Raw genomic sequence first — 18,565 nt, forward strand, 5'->3', positions numbered from 1 at the left:
GGAGCTGCCCAGGGCTTCCAGCACACCACTCCATGTCCAGAGTTCTGCCAGGCCCAATGGGTGCCCAGGATGGGATGCCGGTGGTCAGTGGGATGGCCTGGAGCCAGGCGTGGTCATGCCTGTGGGCACAGACTCATGCACAGCCATGGGCATGGACATGCACATGTGCACAGAGACACAGGCACAAAGGCAGGGGGGCTGCAGCAGTGCTGAGCCAGGGGGCGAGGGCTGTAGCCACATCACGGGCCCATTGCCTAGTAGGCTTGGGCAACAGCACCTGAACCCAGGTACGTGGGTGCTGGGTGAACGGCAGGCTCAGGGCTCACAGGGCCCCACGTACTGCCCCTGGCCAGAAGATACCCACCAGGTGGGGTGGTGGGACCCAGTGTGGCACACTGAGGCACTGGCATTACCAGGAGAGCTAGAAGCACCTGTGAGGAGCCAGTGCCCAGAGTCAGCTGTGCCCGAGTGCTGGAGCCTGAGGCTCTGGCAGGGCACCCCAGCCCGGGGCAGTGGGGCAGGCAGTGCCTGGTGTGGGGCCAGAACAGGTGCCACAGCCCTTTTTACTCCGGGCACAACCCTGGGGCAGGGCTCACAGCTCCAGCCCAGCGGAGTTCATGGTGTAGGGCCCTCACCACTGACCGTGCAGTAACGCTACTCCACTGCCAGTAAGCAGGGAGATGCAAAAACCACACAAGATCCATCTGCCCTAAATTATTTTGCAAAATAATCTCTCAGGGCTGATTTAGACCAGAACATAATCGGACATCATCTCACATGGATGCAGCCCAGCTCCTGGCCACGCTTCCTCTGCAGGCCATTGCTGGAGCCTCCACGAGGTATTTCCAAGGTCTGGAACCTGGTGACACATGCCCATGCAGCACAGGACCTGCAGGGCAGGGCCATGGCAGGCTGGTGTCCTGTACCCAGGTACCAGCAGCGCTGGGTTGAGCTGGCCTGGAGCACTGCTCCACGATTCCTGGCTCACTGTCCCAGGGGACAGTACAAGGGCTGGTGGCTCCAGCCAGCAGGTTTCAAGCAGGAAGCTCACCCAGCACAGTTGGCTGTGGCCAGGCCCTGCTCTGCCCTGGCACCAGCCTGGCACCCAGCCCAGTAGCACATTGGGTTCTGCCTGGGGGCCCATGACCACAGGGCATTAACACGAGATGTGGCAGGACCAACAGAGCCAAGCACTTAAAAAAACATTTAGTTTAATAGGTACAAAAGTCGACGTTAAAACACCAATTACACAAAGGCATATGAGGCTGGACACTGGTACCGCTACACTGTGGACATCTTCACAGACACCTGAAAGCTAGATGCTCACACCAAGCAGCATGGCCAGGCCAGCACAGGGCTCAGCATGGGATGCAAAACCCAGGCACAGAGGGTTTTGGCCAGCTGAGCTCCGTGCTGCTGGGGAGCACTTGACTGTTGGCAATACCAGAATAAGCTGCCCCAAGCCTCTTCGCACGATTCCGGCCGTGGCTGCCATGTACTCACTGGTGCTTAGAAAGCAGAGAGGAGGTGGTGACCACAGCCACATGGACAGACAGAACAAATACAGCTGCAGCATCGTGTGGGGACACCAGTGGGAGGGAAAGCAGCATTTCTGACAGCAGCTTCCATGGTGGGAGGGCTGTGCTGGTGTCATGGCCCCTTGGCAGGGTCAGGGGATGGCAGAGACCAGCCCCAGATCACCAGCACTCCCACTCACCCTGGGAACTCATCTCCGTGACCTCTGCTCTAAGAGGGGAAAGGGCAGCACACGACCCAGCTCCACAGTCCTGACTCTGGGACTCGCTCCCCATGGGAGAGGGGGGTGTACCATGTGGATCATCATCTTGTCCCCCAGCAGGAATACAGAGTGCTGGTGCCTGGTCCCTCAGACTGCAGCAGCCCCAGGGCCAAGGTCCAGTCCAGGGTGGTGCAGAGGCTTTTCTTCTGTGGCACAAGATTCCTCCGCGTTTTTCCCTTCCACGCTGTTCCGAATCCCGTAGCCAAAATAAATCATAAAACCTGCAGGACAGTTTCTACAATGAAGTGTGCAGCAGTGGGCTGCCGATGTAACAGCTCCTCAGGGGAGACCCTGCAGGCACTGCACTCCCCTCTGCAAGACACCTACCCACAGCCATCCAGATGGCAAACAGCACCCAGGTCGCAGCACTCAGCTGTACCATCAGCAGGATGTTAATGCAGATGCTGAAGATTGGCAGGAGTGGGAGGAAAGGTACCTGCGAGGGACAAGAGGTGCCATATCAGCTACACCTTGAGGGACCTGGCTGCTCCTGGCCACAGAGGGATCCTACCCCTGCCACAGCCCAGAGAGCACCCAGGTACTTCCACACTGGGGACCGCACCTCAGAGCGCCACATCTTGGGGCCCTGGGCTTTCCTGGACAGTGATTGCCCAGGAGTGAGCCCTGGCAGACCCTGCAATGGTCCTGCCAGGGGTCCGTGGAGGTGCAGACAGTGAGCTGCTGGGGGTTGCACTCACTTTGAAGTTCAACCGTGCATTGCTCTGCGGCTGCATCCAAACGATGATGGTGGGAATGAGCAGAGCCACGAGAAGCACCACCAGGGCCACAATCCATCCCACATTGGCATCCTTCAGTGCAGTTACCTTGAGGGTCAGGACCACGCAGATGACTGTGATCAGTGTGGCTGCAAAAGAGGGGACAGTTGGGGGGCTGCACAACATGTGGCCTCCTTGGGACTCCGAGCTTCACCAGCAGCTGGGCTGGGGCACCCACTCAGTCAGGTATGGGTCCAGCATGTGCTGTCTCCAACACCAACTCTGAAGCCTCAGGAAAGCGCTTTGCTGGGGGAACTCACCAGCCCAGCAAGCTGAGGGGATCCTGCACCTGGCTGAGCTCGAACCCAGCTCTGACACTTACCCAGACCTGGCCGAGTTGCCCCATTCTGGCTGCGCAATGAAGCTACTGATGGATGGATCAAACCTCACTGGCTGAGCCTGAGTGCTCTCAGGGGGCCGGGAACCACTCTTGCTGGGTGGCCATCCTGGGCCAAGTGTGTCACAGGGATCTCCTGTGACTACCCGCACATGCCTGGCTCAGCACCCACATCCTTCATCAGCCCTCATGCGCCCCAAGCCCCAGCTGTGCCCTGCACTTGGCACCCTGCTCAGGGCACCCACTGGCATTGCCAACAGCAGCTGGCAGCCTGTGCTGCCCAGCACCTCTCTGCTGCCCAGCACCTCTCCTCTGCCCAGCGTGTCCACTGTCCCTTCCTGGTTCTGCAGAGACGTGCCAAAACACTCTGGCCCCTGGCAGGAGGGGACATCACCCATGGGCTCCCGCTCACTCACCGATGACCGAGACACAGGCATAGACAATGCGCCCCGAGAGCATGGTGGGGGTGTCTGTGGGCGGGTTGAAGAGTGTTGCCAGGGACAGCATCTCTTTCTGCTGGGCGCTGGCAGCAGTGACAGTTGGGTTCATTATCACCCTCTCCTCCTCATTCCCGTTCAGCTCCAGCATTTCCATGGCCTTTGGGGAGTTCAGCTGCCCGGACTGGTACCTGAGTAGATGGGACAAGCTGCAGCAGAACCCGAAGAACTTCCCAGCCCAGGGGGACAGTGGGCAGCACTGTCATACCCTTCCCACTCCTCCAGCCCCATGTGCTGCTCTGGCAGCAGTACGACGATGGCCATGCCATGGATGTGCCCAGAGACACTGCAGGCTCTTCTGAGCAGCATCCATCTTGGGGACTTGATGCTTCCCTGGGCTGTGTACACCCAAGAAAAAGCTGTGGCCACAATCCTTGTGCTCAACACAAGGCACATCCACCCCTGGCACCGCCACGCGAGAGGAGGTACCCACCGGAGGATAAGCACGCACACTGCTACCAGGGAATAGGCCAGCAGTGTGCCGATCGACATGAGGTCCACCAGGTCCTTCAGGTCAAGCAGGAAGGCCAACATCGCTGCAACAAGGACATGTAGCATGAGCATGGCTCTGGACCACCATGGGGCTGAGTGTGAGGCAGCAGCTGGGAACCTTACCCGCAAGGAGCCCTGAGGTGATGGTGGCTGACAGAGGGGTCTTCGTGCGACTGTTGATGGTGGAGAGGAACTTGAAAAGCAGCCCATCCTCTGCCATGGCATAGATCACGCGGGGCATAGGGAACATAGAGCCCAGCAAGCTGCCGTGGGGAAGGACAGCTCAGAGCCTGCCAGGCAAACTGTCAACACCCACCACCCAAATGGGGATGGGACCAGCTCTGTGCCAGGAACAGGACAGCAGCTGGATGGGGCAAACCCCCAGTGCAGCTGGGACATGTGCTGCTGGACCCTGTGCCATGCCAGGCAGGGCCAGAGATGGAGCCAGTCCTACCTGGTGGAGAGGGCACAGAGTGAACCAACAGCAACAGCGTAACGGGCGGGCTCCCAGCCTACTGCCTTGAAAGCCTCGGGCAAGGGGCTCTCCTTGTTCAGGAGGAAGTAGGGCACCATGAGGGTCAGGGCTGCGGAGACCCCAAAATAAGCCACAAAGCAGATGAGGAGGGACACAATGATGCCAATGGGGATTGAACGCTGTGGGTTCCTGGCTTCCTCGCCTGTATGGAGACAAGAAGCAGTGTCCGACTTTCCATGGCAGTGTGGGGCTGGGCAGCAGCAGGCAGGGGCTGGTGGAGAGGAGAGGTCCCCAGCCGTGATGCTGCACTGGCAGAGGCTTTGGTACTGCTGAGAGCAGAGGCGCATGGCTGCAGCCCCAGCTTCCAGGCACGAAGCTGCCCAGCAGCTGGGTGTGCAGCCCCCTGGGCCATGCCAGCCCTCTGCCCCCACCAGCAGCTCCCGCTCCCAGCGGAGCCTGCTGAATGCAGATCCTCTGTGCATGTGGGCACAGCGATGCAGCCACCATGCCCTCTGCCCCCTGGCCTTTTCAAAGGCATGCTCTCCAGCTGCACCATGCTCCCTGGAAAGGGGCTTGGCAGCCGGCATAGGAAGGAAGGAGGCAGCTGCCAGGCAGGCCATGGGGGCGGGGAGGCACAAGCAGGGAGGTCAGGCAGAACAGGCTGTACCAGCCACCCACTAAGTAGATTCCTGGGGGAATGAGAGGAAATTAAGAGGGCTCCCTGTGCTCCAGAGAGCACTGGTTCTGCATTAACTCAGTCATTTAGAAAAACGTTGCTTGAGGCTGGAAAATAACCAGGAGGCACTAGCAATTCCCAGTGCTGTTGCAGCCTCAACTTGGCCACGGAAAGGCTCACACTGCCCTGGGAGCTGCCTGCACAGGCAGGGTGCAGCCCCACTCTCACCGCGCAGTGCGGGAAGCCCCTTTTCCTGGGGCAGGGCAGGCTGGGGTCAGAGCTGCCAGGGAAACCTCCAAGGAGCAGTGGGACAGGCTGTTTCCCATGCCACGGAGCATTCTCCCTGGCGAGTCCCAGCCAGCCGCCAGCTGTGCTGGGGAAATGCCCATGCCACCCTCACCCAAGACAGTACCTGTGGTGGCAATGCAGTCAAATCCCACGAAGGCGTAGAAACAGGTGGCAGCGCCGGTCAGGATCCCTTCCAGTCCAAAGGGGACGAACCCGCCAGAGCCAAAAGCTTTATTCCTGGAAAGGAGGGAAGAGAGCAGCTGCCGTGGGGTGCATGGACAGCAGGGCCGGTGCCAGCCCTGTGCCGGACCCTGGCCTGGCACAGTTACTCTCCTCACCTGACATCATCCAGTGGGTCCAGGTGTGAGAGGTTGATGTAGTCCTCCACCGAGAGCTGCCAGTTCTTGATGTCTCCCTTCACGAAGCCAGCAATTATGACGAAGCCCAGCACCATCAGGTTCACTGCGGTGAAGATTTTGTTCACGAGGACAGATTCGTTGACGCCGAAGGCCAGCAGTGCTGCAGGGATGGAAGAGGTGAGTGAGGAGCCGCTGGGCTCCCATGCCACCACCCACAGTGCCATGGAGCCACTCCTACGCACTCACCAGTGAGCAGCCCAATCAGGATCAGGGCAAAGAAGTCTGGGCGCTCAGCTAGCACCCCTGGTAGGTGCACTGTGGTCTTGTTCATGAAGAAGGTGGAGATGTGGTTGCCGATGATGTTGTCAAATGCTGCGCTCCAGGCTCGAGCCACGCTGGCCGTGCCTGATTGATGGCAAATCTGTGCATCAGTCCAAGCCAAGGGCAGAGCGGCACTGGTCACCCCCACCCCAGCACCCACCTCCCTGCTGACCCCACACCCCACTCCCGCAGCACCACACACTGTCCCCACGAGCAGTGCTGGAAGGACCCTGGGCACACATACCAGCACCCTGCCCAGCCCCATACCTATCACATAGGAGAGTATGAGGTTCCAACCAGTCGTGAAAGCCCAGATCTCACCAACGGTGACGTAGCTGTAGAGGTAGGCAGAGCCAGTCTTGGGGACGCGGGCCCCAAACTCTGCATAGCAGAGTCCGGCCAGTACCGATGAAAGAGCAGCCACCAGGAAGCAGAGAACAATGGAGGGACCAGCCATCTCCTTGGCCACCTCCCCAGCCAGCACGTACACGCCAGCCCCCAGCGTGCTGCCCACCCCCAGGGCTATGAGGTCCAGTGTGGAGAGGCAGCGAGCAAAACGCGTATCCTCAGAGCTCAGATCCACCACACGCCGGCGGATCAGCTTCTTCCCAACGCTGGTTATTCTTCCCCCAAACATCTTGTCCTCTCGTGGGTGGTGCTCAGCTGCTCAAAACCCCTGCAAGAGAAGGGACTCTAGGACCGTGAAGCTCCGTGTCCCGCAGGCAGCAGGACCGACACTGCAGAGAGCAGAGCAGGCAGCAACACCCACAGGAGCTGTGCCTGCTCCCAGCCAATCCATCAGCACCAAACCCCTGCCACGCTGGTGGGGCAGAGACCATGGCAGCTCCCTCCAAGGCACCGTGGGGCTGTGCATACTCCACCTGCACAGCCCCTGCACCAGGAGAGCGAGCCAGGGATGAGCCCAGCAAGTCCATGGTGGGAAAGGCTCTTTGAGTAAGCCCTGTGTAGTCCCCACCAGGGGGCCCTGGGCACATCCCAGAGCTTGCCTGCTGTCTCCCAGCAACTCTTCACTGATTTGGCAGCCTGGAGATCCCTCAGCCCAAACTTGACTGCTGGCGCATCAGAGGCCTGGCACATGGGCGTGCACAGCAGCGATGGCATGGAGACAAAGCATTCCTCCAGCGGAGGATTTGGCAGGCTGGGCTGACTCACTGGGACGGAGCCATTCCTCCTTTGCTCCCAGCATCTGCACTACACACACACACAGCATGGGCCCTCAGCGCACATCCCTCACGTGCCAATGGTGCTTGCTGAGCAGCCTGCACACTCTGCAGGCTGTAATCACCCTAAACATCAAACATCCCCACTCACCTTGCTCACAGCAGCCACCCATCCCCCAAAAGGTCTGGGAGACGAGCACCCTGTGGAGCAGGCAGCCGGCACAGGATGAGAGGAGCCACAAGAAAAGTGGCTCCCAATGCCCATGTCTGGCACCCCATGCCCAGCGTTGTACCACCCACCCATCAGCGCCTTCTCCCCTCTGGCTGCTCATTTCATTGGGGAACAAAACATGCTCCAGCCAGGCGCCTGGCGCAGCACCGATACCACGTTGCATGGATTAGTGTATGTACACACAAGGATAACTTTCTGACCCTTTTCCACTGAGCAGGATTACCACGGTTGCAGTGGCAGCCACCAGCTCAGCTGTACCCCATAACCATCAAACCAGCCTGTTTTTGGAGAAACCTCCTCCTGACTGGCATGTGCCACATTTGGCCTTGGCCCAAGAAGCCATCCCAGCCCAGGGCAGCCTCTGGGCCAGATTTCAATGGAACAAGTGCCCCAGCACCCTCCCCCATCCACTGCCCAGACAGCTCTGGCTGCCTTCCCCAACACTGCTCAATTGATCCAAGGACTTCTGATGCCCAACACAAGCTCTGCAAACTGCAAGCATGGGGCTGGCAGCAGAAACGTGCTCAGCCCCTATTCTCAGAGCAACAAAGAAAAAGGCGCCAAGCAGGAAGATGTGGGACAGTTTCCCGCACCTAGCCCCCACAGGCCCTGCTGCGCTGGGATTTGCCGCATCCAGTGAAAGGAACACGTTAAGCACCCAGACCCATACCAGCACCCGTCAGAGCTGGCCCAGGGAAAGCTGCTCAGGGGGACTGGCTCGCTCCGGGGAGGCTTAGCCCATGGCCGGAGAGGTATCTCGCAGAAAGCTACGCTGTCACGCTGGTGTTGGAGATGGATAGCACGCAGTGAGCTATGGGTGGGTAGAGGAGAAGCAACGTGTCGGGCGAGAGCTCCCACCGGTAGGAGCCTCCCGCTGCCCACTGCATCCTGCCGCGGCCCAGGGCCGTTGCCGGGGCCGTCAGCCCCCGCTCGAGACCCTCACCCCGTCTCCCGCGGGGGCATCTCCAGCCCTGGGGAGCCGCCAGCTAACGCCCCATCCCGCCGGGGAGCCCGGCGCTGTCCAGGGGACGTCAGGATCGGGACAGGGCGCCGCGGCAGGTGCCGGCCGCCGCCCGCACCAGCCCCACGTGCGGGCGACGGCTGATGCAAGCGCGACACTGGTTGCGCCAAGCCCCGCCCGGCCCGGCGGCGGCGCCCGCCGCGACTCACCGGCGGCGCGGCTCGTCTCGGTATGGCTGGGCTCGCTCCGGTGCGGTCCCGTTCAGTTCAGCTCCGCTCCGCTCGCCCCGGGACTGCCGGTGCCGCGACGGGGTTGAAGAGCACGCCGGATGCTAGACCGCAGCGCCCCGAGCCGAGCCCGGAAACAGGCACCGGCACTTGCCCCCCCGCCCCTGGGCGGTCCTCCCCGCAGACCCACCCCGCCGCCCCAGGGAAAGCGACGGGCGAGAGGGACCAGCCCCGCGGCCGGTGCGGGAAAGCTCGACCCCAGTTCCCCGCGCCCTGCCACCCTGCTCCCCGCCCCCCGATTTAAAAAAAAAATATAAATTCAAGTCATAAATGGCACCGGGGAGGGGGCCAGGCACGGCACGGCTCCCGGGAGTACGGCTGCTGCGGGCGGCAACGCCGAGCCTAGGGCAAGGGACTGTGCGGCCGGTGGCATCAGCCGTGCTTCCCCAGGAAACCCCATGGAGGAGGCGGCTAGGGGTCCCCCGAGCCCAGATATGCCTGGAAGGCAGAGCCTGCCCCGACCTCGCTCCGCCGGGGCACAGCGGGGAGGCCAGCCCTGCCACAGGGAGCACAGCCAGAGCTCAGCCCGAGACACGGAGGGGAGGCTCTGCCCCGACCCCCATGTGCTTCGCAGGGAGTAAGTTCCGGCCAACGCCAACACTGCTCCACTACAGTCTTCTCAACTCCGGGAGCAACAGGCAGCTCTAAGTGATGGGAAACACCAGTCTCAGGAGAACCATTTGGCAGTCGGCAAGGCAGCCTGGAGCGAGGCAAGAGCCAGCAGCCCTCTCTCCAGCACACAGGCTAGGACCAGTTGCCTAAAAACCTGTTCCTGATGCAATCCAGAGCTTGCATGTCATGAGCACCCATTCAAACAGGCAGCAATGCCGAAAGGAGAGCCAGCCCCTCCCTGGCATAGAATCATTGAATCATAGAATGGTTTGGGTTGGAAGGGACCTCAAAGATCCTCTAGTTCCAAGCCCCCTGCCGTGGGCAGGGACATCCTCCACTAGACCAGGTTGCCCAAAGCCTCATCCAACCTGGCCTTGAACACTTCCAGCGACGGAGTCTCCACAACCTCTCTGGGCAACCTGTTCCAGTGCCTCACCACTCTAACAGTAAAGAATTTCTTTCTAACATCTAAGCTAAATCGACCTCTTTTAGTTTAAACCCATTATCCCTTGTCCTATCACTACACTGATAAACAGTCCCTCTCCAGCTTTCCTGTAGGCCCCCTTCGGGTACCGGAAGGCTACAATTAGGTCTTCCTGGAGCCTTCTTTTCTCCAGGCTGAACAATCCCAACTCTCTCAGCCTGTCCTCATAGCAGAGCTGCTCCAGCCCTCCGATCAGCTTCTTGGCCTCCTCTGGACTAGCTCCAACAGCTCAATGTCCTTCTTGTACTGGGGCCCCCAGAGCTGGATGCAGTACTCCAGGTGGGGTCTCACAAGAGCGGAGCAGAGGGGCAGAATCACCTCCCTTGACCTGCTGGTCACACCATTTTTGATGCAGCCCAGGACACGGTTGGCTTTCTGGGCTAGAAGTGCGCACTGCCAGCTCATGTTGAGCTTTTCATCAATCAACACCCCCAAGTGGTCCTCCTTAGGGCTGCTCTCAATCCATTCTCCACCCAGCCTGTAGCTGTGCCTGGGATTGTGTCGACCCACGTGCAGGACCTTGCACTTGGCCTTGCTGAACTTCATGCGGTTCACACAGGCCCACCTCTCAAGCCTGTCAAGGTCCCTCTGGATGGCAGACAAGTCTCTGCTCCAGCACCACTGACGAGGATACTGAGGCAACAGGCTCCCAGCCATTTGCAGCAGAGCAGACAGAAGCACCTGGCAGGGTGCTGCAGGCCCTGCGCTAGGTGCCTGCCCACCCCACCTCCCCCGGGGCTGCACACACAAGGGCCAGGGAGACAAAAAGGCTTCCTGCTCCCTCCTGGGCTGCCTGTGGCACTGCAGGCAGCTCCATCGCTGAGGGTGCTCTTGGGCAAGACCAGCAGCACCATGGGCACAGCAGGACTCCAGGGGGAACACCCCAGCCCAGCCAAGCAGAGGCAGGGTACCCACAGCGGCAAGGGGGGGGATGACATCAAGACTCACCTATTCCCAGAAACTCTCTTGCAACCGCAGCTGTTGGGAGGCAGTTTTGGGCAGAGCCCAGCACCAGGGCACTGAACATGGCTCCAGCTTCCAGACCTCACACACACCTCCGCATCCATGTTCCCACTGCCTCATCCCCACCTCCCAGTCTACTGCTCTCCTCCCGTCCCATTCAGGGCTCTGATTCAGCAGCACAGGCCAAGGGCTGGGAGCAGGCGGAGGCACGGAGCAAGCCAAGCACACGTCCCAACAGGAGCAGCAGGAAGGCAGACAGTGGCAGGGAGCACAAAGCCAGTGCCAAGGAGGGTAGGATGTAGCTTCAGCCCCGAAAGGGGGCCAAAAAGCCCTGCAGAAGCAGATTTGAATCAGCCCTTGGAGCCCCATCACCTTCCACGACTGGAGCATAGAATCATAGAATATCTAAAGTTGGAAGGGACCCATAAGGATCATCGAACCCAACTCCCTGCACCTTGCAGGACTACCTAAAACTAAACCGTATGACTAAGAGCATTGTCCAGATGCACCTTGAACTCTGACAGGCTTGGTGCCATGACCACTTCCCTGAGGAGCTTGTTCCAGTGACTGACCACCCTTGCAGTGAAGAACCTTTTCCTAATGTCCAATCTGAACTTCCCCTGATGCAGCTCCATTCCATTTCCTCGTATCCTATTGCTGGTCACCAGAGAGAGGAGATCAGCAGCTCCCCCTCCACTGCCCCCCTTAAGGAAGTTGTAGACTGCAACAAGGTCACCCCTCAGCCTTCTCTTCTCTTAAGCTGAACAAACCAAGTGGCCTCAGCCGCTCCTCCTAAGTCTTGCCCTCAAGGCCTTTCACCATCTTGGTTGCCCTCCTCTGGACACACTCTAATTGTTTGATGTCCTTCTTATAGTGAGGCACCCAAAATTGCACACAGTACAGGCGTGGCTGCATCAGTTCAGTGTAGAGTGGGACAATCACCTCCATCAACCGGCTAGCGCTGCTATGCTTGATGCACCCCAGGATACTGTTGGCCTTTTTGGCTGCCAGGGCACACTGTTGACTCAACTTGCCATCAACCCAAACCTCTAGATCTCTTTCTGCAGGGCTGCTCTCCAGCCCCTCGTCCTGCAATTTGTGTGTATAACCAGGATTGCCCTGTCCCAGGTGGAGAATCTGGCTCTTGCTCTTGTTAAATTTCATACAATTGGTGATTGTCCAGCTGTCTAGTCTATCCAGATCTCTCTGTAAGGCCTCTCTACTGTCGAGGGAGTCCACAGCTCCTCCTAGTTTAGTATTGTCAGCAAACTTACTTAACATACATTTGATTCCTGCATCCAGATCATTATAAAAACATTAAAAAGCACTGGCCCTAAAACTGAGCCCTGGGGAACCCCACTGGTGACTGGTCACCAGCCTGATGTAACCCCATTTATTATACCCTTTGAGCCTGACCCATCAGCCAATTGCTCACCCAACATATTATGACTTGTCCAGCTGTGTGCTGGACAGCTTATCCAGAAGGACACTGTGAGAGACAGCATCAAAACCTTTGCTAAAATCCAAAACCACCACATCTGCTGGCTTCCTTTGGTCAACTAGATGGATGACCTTGTCATAAAAGGACTTTCCCCTCATGGACCTGTGCTGGCTATGACCAATGTCTGCATTGTCTCAAGTGTTTTTCCGTAACTCCCAGAATAACCTTCTCCATAATTTTACCAGGCACTGAAGCGAGACTGACAGGCTTGTAATTACCAGGGTCTTCCTTCCTACCCTTGAAAATTGGGACAATATTTACTAGCGTCCAGTTGACTGGGACCTCTCCAGACTCCCAGAACCATTGAGAAATAATGGAGAGAGGTCCCACGATGACATTGGCCAGCTCTTTCAGTACCCTGGGATGAATTCCATCGGGCCCCATAGACTTATGTGCATCCAGCTGGAGCAGCAAGTCTTGGACAAGTTTCATGGTCGGCTGGCAGTTTATCTTCCCCCCAGTCACGGTCTTCCAGCACAGGGCTCCAGGGGTCCCAGGGGCCATCATCGCTGTTCAAGACAGAGGCAAAGAAGGTATTAAACATCTTGGCTTTGTCTACATCTCTATTTGCGAGGTGAGCAACCTCATCAAGCAATGTTACCTCTGATTCTCCTTTTGCTATTAACATATTTTAAAAAGCCCATTTTGTTGTGCTTCACAGTGCTGGCCAGATTGAACTCTACTTGAGCTTTGGCCACACTAATTTTCTCCCTACAGTGGCAGACAGCATGTCTGTACCCCTCCCATGTCACCTGTCCTTGCTTCCAATGTCCGTACACTTTTCCATCTAAGTTCTAGAAAAAGGTCCCTGCTCAGCCAAGCTGGTCTTCTGCCCCACTTGCTTGACTTCTGACACTTTGGAATTGCCTGTACCTGCACTCTTAAGAGATGGCTCTTAAAAAGTGACCATATTCATGAACCCCAATACCTTCAAAAGTAGATTCCCTTAATAACTAGCTCCTTCAGTAGCCCAAAGTCTGCTCTCCCTTTACCCAGGGTTGACGTTTTGCTGCAGTTTTTCTCCTATCACCAACGATTTGAAACTCAGCTACTTCATGGTCACTGTGACCAAGACAGCCATCAATCACCACTTCGCCCACAAGTCCCTCTCTGTTTACAAACAATTCTAGCAGAACACCTTTCCTAGTCAGCTCCCTTAGTACCTGCACCAAGAAGTTATTTTCAACCTGTGTATACAGGGACACCCTCCCTCCCCGTCACACTGCACTAGAGTACTCCACTGCAGCTCACAGGCAAGCACTGGAGCTGCTTGCCACAGCAACTGAGTGGCAAGCAGGGCTGAGACACAGAGGACAGAGCATCCCTCTGCAGCCACCCCTGTGCACAGTCAAGGGCAGCCACCCCAAGAAGAGGTGCAGGCTGCCTGCACCACTCTGGGGCAGCCAGGAATGCCAGCCAGAGATAACAGGAAGTGGGAGCAGGCCAGCCTTCTCAGCCCAGCCTCCTCAGCCCAGCCTCAGGATGTTGCCAACACCAGACAGTGTGACTTTCTAGGGCCTCACCCAGACATGAGGCAGCACAACAAGGTGCCTACATCAACCTACCACAGAAACAAGGTAGCAGGGCAGGGCTTCCTGTGCTGGCAGGCAGGAACAGTGAGGGACTGAGTCCCAAGCACTGTGTCCCCACCACCTGCCCCCAGGCACTGACACAACCCACCAGCGAATAAAATGGTAAGTAACATCTAATGGTTGCAGAAGCCCAACATGCCATCAGCCAGCACTGGCTCTTCCCACGTCCAGCATGAAGGTAGTTTAAGGCAGAAACCTGGCCATACAGCTGCCTGCCACCACCACACATCCAAGCATCCCACCTGGAAGCAACAGGTTTGTCAGAAAGGCTACCCCAGAGCCACACTGTGCCTCTGTCCACCACCACTCACCTCCTCCACACAGCAAACTTCAAGTCTCTGGCTGAGCAGAACCAGCCACAGACCTGCCCTTTCTGCCCAGTCTTTTGGAGAACAGTGGGCAGCACCAGGCACTGGCCCTACCCCAGCAGATGGCAAGCGTTGCTGGGAAAAGACAACTTTATCTGAAATACAGGAATTAAAAAACTGATTCGTTCAAGAGCTCCACAAATATCACTGGCCCAGCAGCTCAGATGGCCGGACAAATGGCTATTGTGAGTCTGTCCCCACGTGCCAGCTGTCAGTCTCTCCCCAAGTCATCACATTCCTCCACTGCTGCATCTTCCAGACACATTCCTCAGGAGCAACAGCAACATCAAAGCACTGCTTCTCCTGGCACTCAGCACTGCCCCACGGGGAAGGCCACAAGCTGTGTCCCCTCCCCCTGGCAGCCCTCAGTTACACCAGCAAGGGACCACTGGAGCATCCCTGCAGCCTGCCTACGGGTGAGGGCTCACACCAGCGAGGGAACATACCTGCTGCTCTGAGCTGAGCCTGCAAGGAGGAGATCGTCTGGCGACCAGCTTCACACTGGGCAGTCTTGTCAGCTGCAGGCAGAAGGCAAGTAGGTGTGTGCTCAGCCCATCCTGAAGACCTCATTCCCAGACCCTCTGGGGCGGCAGCTGGGATCCTGCTCTACCCCCAAACAAGAAGCCAGCCCCATCCCCACAGAGCTGCAGGCCTTGAGCTCCAGGTACAAGGGGGTGTCATCTGGATTGTGGGTGTCCCACAGTCCCTAAAACAACCAGTGTCACATACCAAGCTCGCCCTTCACTTGCTCCAGCTTGTTCTTCACACACTTCAGCTCCTGGGACAGCTGATCACCTGCAGACTGGCAATAGCAGGGTGTTAAGTGTGATGCAGGGAGTGGTCACCCCCATGCAGTGACCTGCAGCCCAGCCCCTGCTGTAGAGGAGCAGCACCTCTGCAGGCAACACACACACACCAGCAGTTCTTCTGCTTGGGGCACCCTGCTCACCTCCCACAGCATGTCAGAACAGGGCCCCGTTTCAGCATTCACCCCTGCTTCAGGAGCGTGGCACTGTTCCAGCGCAGCCCAACCGACACCCCAAACCTAGCACCCCCAGGACCACTGCCAGGATGTGTTCATTGCAGCAGTGGTGCCTGGCAAAGGAGCCACTGTTCACTCGTCAGCGAGCAACTGCCAGTGCCCATGGGTCACAAGGATCCCTTTGGCAGGCTACTGCCACATAGCAAAGAGCCTTAAAACTGCTGGCAAATGCAAACATATTTTGCAGGTAGGAAACTTCACACCTTGGAGCCTCACCATGCTGCAGGCTCTGCTTGCCCCATCCTGGGGATACGTTCAACATGTCAGGAGGTATAAAAGTGACACCACAAGCCACAGGGGGTGTGAATGTTTCAAAAGCCCCTTAAAACTTAACAGGACAGAAGCCTGCAGTCCCCTGAGCACTGGACAGGTGGTAAAACCATGCAGCAAATGCACAAGGTCTTGTGTAAACTCCAGGGAAAGGCTAAAACAGCTCAGGTGCCAGCCCAGAAATTGGCAGCCTCGGGTCTCACCACCTTCCACCTCTGGCACAGCTGGCCCAAGCCACAGGCTGAACGGTGCTCCATGGTGCCAGGACACAGTTGGCTCTTACCTGCTCAGCGGGAACTGCATCCCTACACCCTGGAGATGGGCCAGGAACCAACTTACTGGAAAAGGAGGACCCCACACACACCCACATCTGGTCAGCCTTACCTGTGAAGAGAAGTGTCACCACTAGAAACCTGCCATCCCTGGGCCCTCTTCAACCAGGCTACAGAACTGCTCCAGACCAGGGGCAGAACCTGTCCAAGGGAGTCAGAGGTCTTCAAGCCCCTCCAGCCAAACAACTGCTGTTGGCCAAGCCTGTATGGGTGCTGCTGGAAGAAGGTGCTCTTGCACAGCCTGGCTTCCAGCAGCTCTGGGCTCCTGCTTGGACTCTGCTCACACAGGGAGGGCAGACAACTGCCCTAGGCAGCGCAGGGCTGTCCCAGCAGAGTGGGGACAGCCTCCTCGTTTCCTCTTCCTCTGCAGGGCCCAGGATTGCAGGCTGCTCAGCTGCAGTTCTTGGGAAGGGCAGCACACTCTGCCTGCACAGCAGGCCAGAGCACCCCCAGGCATGCCTGTTCAGTGAGGACCCTGCTGGAGAGCAGCACTGCCCAACAGCCCTAGGCAGCTGACCATGTTTCCCCATGCTCACCCTGACAAAAGGTGAGAACCCACCAGAGCCCAATGCAGAAACGTAGACTCTCCTTGCTGTGGTACACGCACAGGACACTTGGTTTTGAGCAGGCCTTTAGCAGTCAGGAGCCAAGAAAGCTCCAGAGGGGCTCCTCCCTGCAGGGTACCAAGCTCCAGCTCCCCACTCTTGCCTCCTCCATACTGCTCAGCTGCTCCCAAGACAGTCCCTGCTGCAACCAGCTGTTCTTTGCTCTCATCATTTTCCTTCAGCTCTTGGGTCCTATTGCACATCAGCTCCGGCATAGCTGATCCTGAAGTGGGGTCCAGGAAATAAAAGTGAAGTGCGTCAACCCCTGCTCAAAGAGTGCTCTAGAAGCACTGACCAGGGCCGCTCCCTGTCCTATGGACGAGCTAGAACACAAGATTTGTTCAGGCTCTTTGCTGGGTGCCTCTCCAGGGAAAGGAACTTCGCATAGTCTTACTGCTCCATGTTTCACTCCCCCTCCTCTGAGCTCAAGCATATGCTGCCCCCTCCTGTCTTTTCCCCAGCATCAGCCTTGACTCTGCAGCTGAGAGCTGAATGCTCTCCCCAGGTCAACAGCTCCTCCACCCCACAACACTGGAGCCTCCAGGGCTTCTGCCCAGATTCACCCTTACCGAGGCAAAAGCGCTTAGGGGAAGCCAGTTTTCTCAATGGTCACAGTCAGGAGCAAGAAGCCACAGTAGGAATTGCTGTGGAGAGCCTCCAGGAGGGCTGCCTGCAACACGCAAAATGCAGCTATGCAGCAGCTATGGTGGACAAACATTAGGCACAGAGGCTGCCACTTCAAAGCAGATACACCGTACCTCTGCTAAGGCAGCCCAAGGCTCAGCCAGGCTGCCTGTCCCGGGCTTATGGTCACCAGCACCTCCGCGACCCCACAAGACCATGGGGTGAGAGCTCCAAGCCAACAGGCTGCTAGCCCATGTTGGCAGGAGGCCAGAGAGCACTAAATTAATGCAGCACTTGGGGCATGAGCATATTTCCTGGACTCCTACCTGCACCACTTCCAGGGACTCCCCACTCTCTGTCCCTATCCCATGCTGCAGCCCAGGCCTTCTCCTTCTCCCTTCTAGCTGCAGCACCACTCCCCCCAAGCTTCCCCGCTTTACATAAGGCAACTGGCAGGTGTGGAATTACCTTCCATCTCTGTGTCTGGGAGGGTGCGTTTGGGAATAGCAGAACGTTGAGCCAGCTGCAAAGCCTCACTTGGATACTGAAGCCTGGACTTGGCAGCTAGCATCAGCTTCAGCTTGGTACCTGAGGAAGAGAGAGAGTTTTGCAGCCCGGGGAAGTAGTCGCTGTGCTGGGGCTCTCTCCAGCAACCCGGCTCACCTGGGGGCTGGGCGAGCCTCGTTCCCTGGGCACCGAGCCCCTTGCCGGCCTTGGGGAGCTCCAGACCGAGAGAGGCCCGTGCCCGGGAGAGACCCGAGCCTGCCGCAGCCTGGTGACCGAGCGGGGGTGGCCCGCGGGGCCTGGCCTGCCGCAGGGTGGCTGTCCGGCACCGCGCCGTGCTGCCTTATAGGACAGGGCCTGCAGGCGGGCGAGGCGGGAGCCGGGCCGCGCTGCGCCGGAGCAAGAGCCGGCGGCGGGCTGCGGGAGGCTCCAGGGCTCCCCACGGGTCGGGCCCGGAGCAGCCTCGCAGCCTTCCGTGCTCGGGCGGGCGGCGGGTGTGGCGCTGTCCGAGGCTCCCTCGTCGAGGGGAGGCGAGGCGCGCAGCGGCGTGGAGGTGATGGGCCCGGCGGCGTCGGGCTACAGGGCGCTGCGCTCCCCCGGGCCCCCCGAAGGCTCCGCCGCAGCGCCGAGGCGCAGGCGGGTGGCGTTGGCGCGACACTCCTCCTCGAAGAAGCCGAGGTAGAGCGGGGATAGCGGCGAGCACGGGCTGCCTACGTGCCGCAGCAGGTCGGGGCAGCCCAGCGAGCCTGAGCCCGCCGGCGGATGCTCCGGCCGCCACATCCCGCTGCCGCAAACCGCTCCCTCCTCAGCGCCGCCGCGTAGTGCCCCGTGTCGCAGAGGAGGCCCACCCGCACCCGTCCCGCCGCCACGCAGCGCCCCGTGTCGCCGAGGAGGCCCACCCGCACCCGTCCCGCCGCCGCGCAGCGCCCCCTGCCGCCGGGGAGGCCCACCCGCACCCGTCCCGCCGCCGCGCAGCGCCCCCTGCCGC

The 18,565-nt window shown here is 58.8% G+C and overlaps 1 protein-coding gene across 13 annotated transcripts; it reads right to left on the reverse strand.

The window, feature by feature from the left end:
- Window positions 1-1,194: 1,194 nt before the first annotated feature.
- Window positions 1,195-18,449, reverse strand: SLC7A3 (solute carrier family 7 member 3). 13 transcript variants are annotated; one of them, XM_054838990.1, is made up of 17 exons: window positions 17,737-18,449; window positions 17,542-17,661; window positions 17,019-17,119; window positions 14,930-15,896; window positions 14,647-14,718; window positions 8,603-12,749; window positions 6,287-6,695; window positions 5,945-6,103; window positions 5,678-5,858; window positions 5,464-5,576; window positions 4,355-4,577; window positions 4,024-4,163; window positions 3,842-3,944; window positions 3,328-3,539; window positions 2,497-2,663; window positions 2,126-2,234; window positions 1,195-2,019 (listed from the first exon to the last, which is right to left on the reverse strand). In XM_054838990.1, the coding sequence occupies exons 7-17, from the start codon at window positions 6,654-6,656 to the stop codon at window positions 1,886-1,888; spliced, it is 1,911 nt and encodes a 636-aa protein (XP_054694965.1). In that variant the 5' UTR covers window positions 6,657-6,695; window positions 8,603-12,749; window positions 14,647-14,718; window positions 14,930-15,896; window positions 17,019-17,119; window positions 17,542-17,661; window positions 17,737-18,449; the 3' UTR covers window positions 1,195-1,885. The 13 variants fall into 13 exon arrangements, with proteins under 13 accessions (XP_054694965.1, XP_054694967.1, XP_054694969.1 ...); XM_054838992.1 differs by having other exon boundaries at window positions 6,287-8,243; XM_054838994.1 differs by having other exon boundaries at window positions 8,109-12,749.
- Between the last annotated feature and the right edge of the window lie 116 nt (window positions 18,450-18,565).

The sequence above is a fragment of the Grus americana genome, chromosome 12, assembly GCF_028858705.1.
Source record: "Grus americana isolate bGruAme1 chromosome 12, bGruAme1.mat, whole genome shotgun sequence".
Classification (NCBI taxonomy): domain Eukaryota; kingdom Metazoa; phylum Chordata; class Aves; order Gruiformes; family Gruidae; genus Grus; species Grus americana.

Excerpts from the sequence above, each read along its gene's own strand:
- SLC7A3 (XM_054838996.1), bottom strand. The coding sequence starts at position 6,656 with ATGTTTGGGGGAAGAATAACCAGCGTTGGGAAGAAGCTGATCCGCCGG. Across the intron at positions 5,577-5,677 it reads GACCCACTGGATGATGTCAG|GAATAAAGCTTTTGGCTCTG; the intron begins GTGAGGAGAGTA and ends CCTCCTTTCCAG. Across the intron at positions 3,945-4,023 it reads CACCTCAGGGCTCCTTGCGG|CGATGTTGGCCTTCCTGCTT; the intron begins GTAAGGTTCCCA and ends TCCTTGTTGCAG.